Source organism: Camelina sativa, chromosome 9 (assembly GCF_000633955.1).
Source record: "Camelina sativa cultivar DH55 chromosome 9, Cs, whole genome shotgun sequence".
In the NCBI taxonomy this organism is placed as follows: Eukaryota; Viridiplantae; Streptophyta; class Magnoliopsida; order Brassicales; family Brassicaceae; genus Camelina; species Camelina sativa.
In genome coordinates, this window is record NC_025693.1 from 32,659,663 (window position 1) to 32,669,841 (window position 10,179).

General features: G+C 32.6%; 2 protein-coding genes across 2 annotated transcripts; both read right to left on the reverse strand.

Moving 5' to 3' along the window:
- Nucleotides 44-1,770, reverse strand: LOC104715905 (cyclin-D2-1-like). The gene is made up of 5 exons (XM_010433272.2): nt 1,177-1,770; nt 848-934; nt 639-737; nt 359-554; nt 44-233 (listed from the first exon to the last, which is right to left on the reverse strand). Exons 1-5 carry the CDS (start codon nt 1,480-1,482, stop codon nt 55-57), a joined length of 867 nt encoding a protein of 288 aa, XP_010431574.1. The 5' UTR covers nt 1,483-1,770; the 3' UTR covers nt 44-54.
- LOC104713692 (mitochondrial uncoupling protein 5) lies at nt 8,400-9,904 on the reverse strand. Its single transcript, XM_010430869.2, has one exon. The coding sequence runs from the start codon at nt 9,556-9,558 to the stop codon at nt 8,608-8,610; it is 951 nt and encodes a 316-aa protein (XP_010429171.1). The 5' UTR covers nt 9,559-9,904; the 3' UTR covers nt 8,400-8,607.

A 10,179-nucleotide genomic window follows, 5' to 3' on the forward strand; every position in this document is an offset into this window, starting at 1 on the left:
CAAGGACAATGATCCATTGATCAAATTCTAATGAAATGTGCGTTCTTGCAACAATCAAGTCATTACAACCAAACCAAAGCTGAATATATTTGATGAGTTTACCTGTTTTACATATATGAATTTAGACATAATAGCCTTTTCGTCATCAATGCATTCTGTTTCTCCTGAAATGGAAACAGACACTGCCGCTGCTGCTGCTATCTCAGAAGGCCTGAAGTCTAAGAATTCAATTTCTGCATTCAATTTTTATAAAACTCATTATTAAACCTTCCCCTTTAAAACAGAGCAATGTAGTTGAAAAAAAAACAAGGAAAGAACATTATCTATAGCTTGCTTCCGGATTCAACAAGTGACTCACCTTTGGTGGTGTTCAAGATGAATCGTGATGATCTATAGATCGAATTCTCTGACACGTGATTGCTGATCTTGTCGACGAAATAATCAATAAAAGAAAATGGAGTTATAGCTTGCAATCTCCAATTCAATGTGTTGAGTACCAAAAGCTCCATCCTTTTTATTGTTTTGGCCTCAAAAACAAACTTGGGATCTCCCACCTGCTCATATCAAGAACATGTCAAGATTTAGTTCCACTGCACCCGCGACTGAGCTATTAAAGGACTAAAAAATGTGTGTTGCACCTGTAAATCAACAATTTGAGGCACATCTGTTTCTTCCATTTTGGCTGCTAATGATAAGCAAGAGACAGCTAGTAACTGAACAGCCCAACCCTTGTCTTTCTACACAATCCAAAAACACACACACACAAACGATCATTAGCGGTTGTCTCCATGAAAAAATTAGAAGAAGAAAAAAAAAACACCAATCCGGAGAAATTGATACAACTTACAGGCAATTCATAGGATGTTAAGAACCGATCCAAGTAGTTCATGGATAGACAAATGCACAGATGTCCAAAATGGTAATGAGCACAAGCCTGTTTCAGACAAGAAGAATTGTCATTAAAAATAAAACTCAATCTATTGAGAAGATCCGACTAATCTCACTAGTGGATTCTAATAAATACATCAGAACTCTCTCTATTACCATTAAATATGTAATGATCTATCAACTGATCAAAGATGACACTTTTAAAAAAAATCAATCAAAAAGAGAGACCAAATCAGATTTGAGTGTTCTTAAAAAAGAAAAACACAGATCAAAGCAAGAATCACAAACCTTTAAAATCCAATCCAAAGCTTGGTTTCTAAAAGACAAATCCAAATCCCCAGAACGCAATCTCTTAACATAATCAGCTCCAGGGCAAAACTCAATCTCTTTCTCCAGCATCTCTCTGATTCTGTCTTGTCTCAACGAAGTCGAAGAAGAACCCATCATCGGAATTGATCCGTTGCCGCCAAAGTTGTCGTCTTTACCGAAAAGTTGATGACTATTCATGAATCTGCCGCCATAGTTGGTTTCATCGTCGTCGTTGTCAATGATCCATGACTCACTGGTCTCACCACAAGCGAGATTCTCGGCCATGGGGTTCGGTTTTGGTTTTTTTTTTTTTGTGTTTATGTTATTAAATAAGTCTCTTTTAATTCGTTTGTTTTTGGTCTCAGAGAAAGTTTTCAGAGCGTTCGGACAATAAAGTGAAAGGAAGCAAAAGTCATCAAAGATGTGAGATTTCTGAGGAGGTTTTGTCTCTGAGGAACTGCGATTTTCATGGCAGGAGAGAGAGGGAGGAAAAAGAGAGGAGAGAGAGAGGTTTATACAGAAGAAGTGGGTGAGTGTGTTTTAGGGTAGAGGGGGGGGGGAGAGAGACCACTCCAGAGAGTCGAATATGGGATACACAGAATATACACTAAAGAGAAAATATGTATACAAAATAATATTAAAATTAAATTCATAATGTATTAATATCTTCATTTTTTGTCAGAACAAAATGTATTAATATGATGGGTCCAAAAAAATAAGATTCTAATAAACAAAAAATGTAGCTAAAACTATGCAAATATATGCTTGCTGATTACTAAATTTCACTTAAGCAAATCATTTTTGAGATAGATGGACTAGTGTTATCATCTATATTGAATGGTTTGTGATTGTCGCGATATTTTTATTCTGTAAATACGATAAAAATTTGTATACTAATAAAAAAATGCATAATTCAAAATAAAATAATTTATTTGAAATTAGATAGATCAATTCGTCAAATTAAGGAAATCTATTTAATGATTAGAAGTCTAACTTTAATAAGAAGTTTAGTTATAAATTGATCATGAAATGAAGTTGATCATCTCATAAATTTTAACAGGAAACTATTCGACCATTTCTTATTTTTATCATGAAGTTTAGGTCGTTTTCATGAAATTTGCTAATGGTCACACAATTTTCCATAAAGATAGTATGACAATAGGTTTTAATTAATACCACACAAAATATAGAAACCTTAACATTAATTTTATTTTTATGATTTTTTTTTGAACAAAATTTAATATGTATTAGTTTGGATTCAATCATTTAAAGGTCCAAACAAATCTAAAATAATTCTCAATATGTGTTAGTTACATGATAAAATTATTCAGTACATAAGATGTTTGTTATGAATGATATGATAGTCTTAGAAATTTTACAAATGAAAACAATTAGAACATATGAAGATATAGCTAATGTGATGGATGTTATTAATCCTTTTAAGTGAAAGTATCACTCTTGAGGAAGAGAAAGACTAACTAAACAACTTCATTCAAGTTGTTTGAAAAACTTTTTAATTGTTGAAGAAAAACATGTTATATTTTTCTAATAGTGATATGCGTTATATATAGAAAAGTAAATCACGATGGTCATGTGACATAATAAGAAGAAAATGAGACGTTATTCTATATATATATAATTTTTTATTACATAGGCGTTTCAAAATATATCATATTCTTGGTCAACTATCTTCTTTTCAAAATTTATAAGTTAAAATGAAAATATGTAAAAGTTTATTGAATAAAATATTTTTGAAATGTAAAAAAAATGAGATATTATTTTTTAATAATATGCTAACAATTAGAGTTTATAGTCTACATATCTTGTCTAAAACTACATTATCACAATTTTTTTTCTTGATTCTCATAACTAGTTAGAGTTTTAGAGTAAAACTACATGTGTCTGTTTTACAGGGATGCGCATTGACCACTATATCACGATGGATGAAACGATTATTAAACCATCTTTAATTGCTTTACCACTTGACTACAAAATTTGTGACTTTACTTTGGGTAAGAATCACGCTTATTCCACATAACCAGAAGTATTATTTATTTATTATGAGTTTGTATATAAAAACACCAAAAGGTCCAAAACAATAATATTCTGGCACATCTTGGTAACTCTATGGTTTGATAGTTGTAAGCTATTCCACATTGGGCGTAAGCCTTTGGATTTTTGTGATGCAAACATATACCATTTTATTGAGCAATGATGGTTAATTGCCAATACTAATTTCTTAGCTGGCTATCAACTACACTACCCAAAAAGCAGATTTCCCCTGTAGCATCGCAGCCACCGGTCAAAGACTTAGCAACATAATTTTGATTAATTTTATGCAAAGGTTTGGAGCTAACATATATTTTTTCAGGTAATGGTATTATTATGTTATTTCCATTGTAATATGTCAGATTTAGACTCGAGTGATGATAATAACCCCTTCTTTAGAAATTGCTACGCGCTAGTCGGGCAGTCGAAATGGACATAGCGTCTAGCAAAAAAATCGGAGATTAAACGGAAATTAATCGGAGACTAGTTTTACAGTTATTTATTAAATTAATAATAAAATACAAATATATAGTATTATATATATGTATATTTCTGTTTATGCTAAAGGAATATAATAAAATAAAATATAAAACTATAGTATTGTTTTTAAAATTACGTTAAATACATAAACTCAAAAGAAATTTTTATGATTTTCATTAAAAGTTTGTATATTAGTTATTGTAAAACATCATAAACTCTTAATTTAAATGTCTAAATAACAAAATTATATATTTGATTTATATTTGGATTTAAAAATAATCATTATATACAAAATTAAGTGAAAAGTAATCAGATTAGATAGATTATAATCAAATTAGACATGCATAATTGAATAATCGATGATAGGTGAAAATTAGTTATTAATCGAAGTGGAGAGGGTGACTTAGCGATTTTACGGGGCATAATCGGTACTAGATGTAAAATTTTAAAACAGGGTAATAACACAAAATTCATGGTCGTTTATATGAATTGATATTTTATTTATTACCTATGGATTAGCTGTAATATAAAAAAAACCAATACAATTAATTTCACATTATATAACAATGTTATTACAAAAAAATTGGTCCGTAACAAATTATTTTTCAATTAAAATTTTTGTTTATGCCTACCAATCATATTCGAATTGATTAGAATTCAGTCCAATCAAAGCCCATAACTAAATATCTGAGCCATTACAAAGCCCAATAAGTAAGTAGCTCAAAGGCCATTAGCTAAAACCCTAAAAGTCTTCCACTATAAATAACTCATCTTGTAGAAAAACAGAGAAACCCTAATTATCTCACTCGGCTTCTTGCTTTATAGCTTCACAGCCTTCACTCGTGTTTCTTCTATGGTGTGCGGTTTTTGAAACTCTAATCTCCTTAAGTAGTATATGTAAAGCTTTTAGGGTTCTGTCTCGATCTTATAGGGAATATTAGGTTAGTCCTGCTTAGTGTTTTAATCTCGTGTTTCTGTATTTCAAGATTTGAAGCAATTGTGTGAATTTTGTTTACTTAGTTATGGTTGCAATGATGAGATCTTATAGTTTTAATCGAAAGTGTTTACACTTAATGAACGGTCGACAAAAATGTCGAACCTGAGCGGTTAGCTGAGCAACCCTTTATCAAAATTTTAATACTTTGGATTAGAATTTTTCTTGATATCTTTGTTCTGTTTTGTTGTTGCCGTGATGAGCAAAAATATGATTTGAAAGCATTGCGCTTTATGAGTCAGCGACTATAATGTCGACCTGAGCGGTTAACTGAGCAACTACAAAACATCACTTAATTCTTTTTCATTGAGTTAAGTTGATGAGTTATGTTGAGTTTGTTGTGATTGATTTCTAAGTTTTGTGATTGGTTTAGCTGAAATTTGAGTTTATCTGCTTAGCTTTGATACGAACTTGCTTAATAGGATTCATCCATCAGGTTGTATTTTTTCTGTCATTGTGTGGTTGGAAAGGGTGATGAGAACAACCAAATGATGGTCTTTAGACTTGACCTTGATGCGGACTGTATAGCTTTATTGCTTTTGATGATAAGTTATGGTTCCTGATGGTTATTCATTACCCCTAATTGTTTCTATATTGGCTTTGATTTTGTTTGTTGGCAACGGTATGGTGCTTTTTGGTCGGAATTGTTGGTTATGTTATGTTGTGGGACGGGATTCATATGGAAGCTTGTTTTGTCGGTTCATTTTGATTTGAAGATTCACTTCGAAGTCTGAAGCGGTGTTGGTCTTCCTGTTATGTGTTCGGCAACTATATTTTAGTACTGTCGAAATGTTTCTCCTGTTCTTGTCTATATTGTAGTACGTCATATCATTATTTTCTCCTTTTAATGAGAATTTTTTTGTTCAATAATGACTATCGACTTTGATTTCTATGACTATGGCATCATATCATTCCATCAGATTGTATTTTTTTCTGTCATCGTTAGGTCTCTGAATTACAAGGATTGCAATACTAAGTCTTGGCTAAGAATGTATCTGATAACTAGGTTTTTTTGAATCAATCTAATTGTTGAAGAAATATATCCAAATTCTTGAGTTGTGGTGTGTGGTGGCAGAGCAACAGGTGTCCCCTTGGAAGCATGTCGGCATTTTGCTTGAGACAAGTTCTCGCCTGTCTCCACATCAAATTTTGTATGTTTGTGTAGTGACTGGTTGTTCTCTTTCTCTGGGGCAGATACTGGTATTTGTAACATTTGGTAGACTTCTTTATCTTAGTGCTACTTTATCTTGTTTACTCTTTCAAAGTTTGGCAAAACGATATAGTATTAAATAACTATTTACTGCCTTGTTTTATTTAATAAGTTGCTTAACCATATTTTGAAATTGAAACCAAGAGCAAAACTTGAAACAAAATTATTATTTACTCCACACATTTTTTTAGCATTGTTTTGATTGAACAAATTAAAAATGTTGAACAAGATATCATTGCTAACATCTTTGTAAGTTAAAAGATGTGTTAAGGTTCGTAACATGGTTGAGTTTCACCCCCTCGGGCCTCAGTTATGCTATTCAAAAATGGCAACGGAATAGTTTGGTATGAGTTTGTGTAGCGGTTTCGTATCCTATTCAAAAAGTAGGTTTTTGCTTTTCCAATTTGATGTTACCGCAATTTTATTCTTGACAATGAAACATTACTTCATAGAAACGGAGGAAAAAGTTACCGAAATGATCAAGAAACTCTAAAACACATCACACAGTTTTGAAAGAATCTCTCTTTTCCATAAGAAGAGAACAATCCATATCAAAAAGCAACGAATAATATGATCGAATTGGATTCTTCTGAGTTCTGATGACTCAAAAAGAGAATTATGTTTTATGAGTCGGTAAACGTGTGGAAAGTGCGTTCTCGTAGACGCGTATTCCCTTAAAAGATTGATGTTGTTGAAGTGAGATTCCACATGGTAACGTATGTGTAAAACTAAAGCATCTCAAACCAAAAACACGTGGGTGCTTGTTACTGATTCTCCCCCTATCTTGTCTTTTTATGAACTGTTCGGGTTGACTTGATGTAATCTTAACGTTTTGCTATATTATTTCATTGTCATCAACTTGTTTTAACATTCTATTATTATTGATCTCTTATCATAGGAATGGTTCTTCACAAATAATTTACAGAATTATTTGAACATGTCCAAAAGAATTAAAATAAATTGTTTGATGTTGTCGTTTATATAATATAACATTTCAGTAAAGATATGTTTTGTGTAATTTTATAAGTTCCAAGTATCTCCTACATTAGATGCAAAGCAATGATCAAGAAAATCAGGTTATATATAGCTGGCGCTGACGTACTCTCACACCCAAAGATTGAGGGTGTTTTAACTTTTTAATTTGGTTGGTTTAAAAGTGGGTTGTATACAACAATCCTATATTATATATATATATATTTTTTTTATCAACCCAATCCTATATTATAACATAATGAGTATTTTAGTTTAAATTTTTAGGGAAATTGATAGGATTGTTTTTAAACACTTCTATGGGGATGTATTAAACTTGACATTGTAAGTGATTTGTGTAAAAGTTACAAATCTTATGTTATTCAATTATGGATTTTAAAAAGTCTCTTGAAATCCACTGTTATTGAACTGATGATTTAAAAATTCACTTTAAAATTCACTTTAAAATCTACTGTTATTTGTGGATTTGAATTTTAATAAGTTTTAAAGATTCTGGAGGATTTGAGAAGATTTGTTTAATTAAAAATATAGAAATCCAAATCTCATAGTTTTAGTTGGGATTTGAAAGAATTTTACCATAAATCATATCAACTTCCATAAAATCATCAAAATTCCAAATTTCCTAAATCTCATAACATCCTCCTAAATTATAGTTATGTATTTAAATATAATTAAAACATAAAACTATGAAATTTAGATATATGTATTTTTAAGTAAAGAAATCTTCTAAAATCTCTTAAAGTAATTACTAATCCCAATATTTGAAATGCTTTCAATAACAGTGGATTTTATTTGAGATTTTAAGGAAGGAATGTTATTCAATTATGTATTTTAAATAATGATTCTAAAGCATACTTTGAAATCCTTATTAATTTACCAAATTTTTAATTTCTATTAAATGTGATTTACAAATATAAAAACTAATAACACAAAAATTAAAAATGAGCTTGATATATCCGGATTAAACCTCTATATTTATTGGACTAAAAGGTTTAAGTGGAAAAAAAAACTTGCCTGTAAATACCATATGTATAATCAACATCTACACGACACATAAACTGTCTAACCAATTACTATTTGGAACTAATAAAACTTTTGTAAAATTAGGTGGTTACTCCTTTCTTGAACATTGACTACTTTGGATCTTTGTAAATGATTCATCTTTGAATAATAAACAGCTTCCTTGAAAAAGTGAGAATAATAGTATTACATAGTTCAAAACTACCATAAATGGATCTCAAGAATTGATTTGAGTGAGAAACCTTGCCCTTTGAAAAGTTAGGTGATGTAGTGCTTTCATGAACATTGATTACTACAGAAGATTTTCAATCTTTTAACGAATCATCTTTTTTGACTAATACAAAGTTTTCTAAAGAATATGTCATAGCCCTCTTTTTCGATAAATGAGAATTTTACATAGTTCAAAAGTTAACATAAACGGATCTAATTATTCGATAAGAGTAAATTACCTCCCTTGAATAATGATATCAAATCAAACTGTTTCTTTCTTTCTTTCTTCTAATGAGAACAAATTTCATATCATAGATCATAGATCTATTCGAACAAATGGAGAACAAATAATACGTTTAATATCAAAACTATTAAATTAATCAAAAGATAAATTAGAACCCAAAAAAGAAAAACTTATTATCGCCACCATCATCATCAAATTTTCAACTTTTTTGAATCAAAAGTCAAAGTCTTTAAACAGCTTGCGAACTTGTTCAAGCGTAACAAACAGAACAACCGTGAACGGTGCTTGTCTCGAAACAGTCGGCACAAACCCTTTATATAAAGCCATAATCCCTTCAGCCTTCACCGTCTTCAACGCACAATCAACCGCTCCTTTATACGGCGGCGCAACTCCAGCTTCCACCTTCATATTCATCACTCTCGTCTTGATCACATCAACCGGGTTCGAAGCAACGCTCGCCACAAACCCCGCAGCGAAACTCGCCAACACATGAGTCCCTAACCCATCCTCCAACAACCCTTTTTCCAAAATCGTCTCTTTAACCGAATCATACGAAGCCAACTGCGACGAAGTCACAAGCATTGCTCTGTTTATAGTCAAAGACGAACCTCTCCACAGCGACGTCACGCCTTCGCGGCGGATCATTTGCGTGATCGCGTCTAAAACGCTTTTGTAGTTTCTCCTCTGATCCAAAGGTAAACGACCGTCAGCTTGCATCCTCACCATCGCTACATCCGCCGGATTCCCAACCGCCGCTCCGATAGCTCCGGCGATGAATCCGGCACCGAGTTTTTTAGATAAAGGCATAGTTTTTGTTTCCGGGTCGGTCCATTTCCCCTTGAGGATATCGTATAAACCCATACGAGTGGTTGAGTACAGAGTCTGACGAAGAACGGTGGCGGAGACGCCGGAGAACAGAGCACGCATGCCTTCTTCTCGGATTAAACGAGATCCAACTCCGATCACACCGACGCGTAGAGGAGGTGCCGCGGTGACGGTGGTGGAGGTTTGAAAAGCGAGAGCTGGTCGGAGATTGGTTTGAACCGGAACCGGACCTGATTCGCCTTGGAGTTGCATACGGACCTTGATTAGATCAAGCGGGTGAGTTGAACAACCCGCTACGATCGATGCGATTCCTCCTTCAGCGAAACCCTTGAGACCCATTTCGAAAAATTTCTCGGAATTATCGAAAAAATCAAAACTTTAAGAAAAGAAAAAAAAAACAGAGAGAGCGTTTTCCGGGAAAATAGGCGAGAAAATTTGAAAAAAGGTTAGATTTTTTTTTTGTTTTTTTTTAGAGAGACCAGTTAGAGTTAGAGCTGATCTCACTGGAGATTAGGAGATGAGAATGGAGACAAAAAGCTATAGATGAAGAATGAGGAATCAGAGGTCTTTGAGACATATGCTGTTCAAGACAGAGGTTTTTTTTAGGTTTGTGTATTAATGACTCTGTGTGAGAAAAAGAGAGAGAGAGAGAGAGAGAGAGAGAGAGAGAGAGAGAGAGAGAGAGAGAAATGTGTTTGAGAGGTTGAAGACGAAAAGCGTTTAAATAAGGGAAGAGAGAGAGAGAGAGAGAGAGAGAGGGAGGAAACGCGGAGACTTGTTGCTAATATGCGCCTCCTAAGGAAAGAGAAAGTCATTTTCCTATAAAATTTGTGTTAGTATCTTCGACTTTCCTTTTTTTTTGTTTTCTAAATATTTACATAAATCTTTTTTCCTGGATCAAATAATATCTGTCAATTCAGCTTTAATAGCCTAATTTTTACTCATGGAAATTTTTATTAA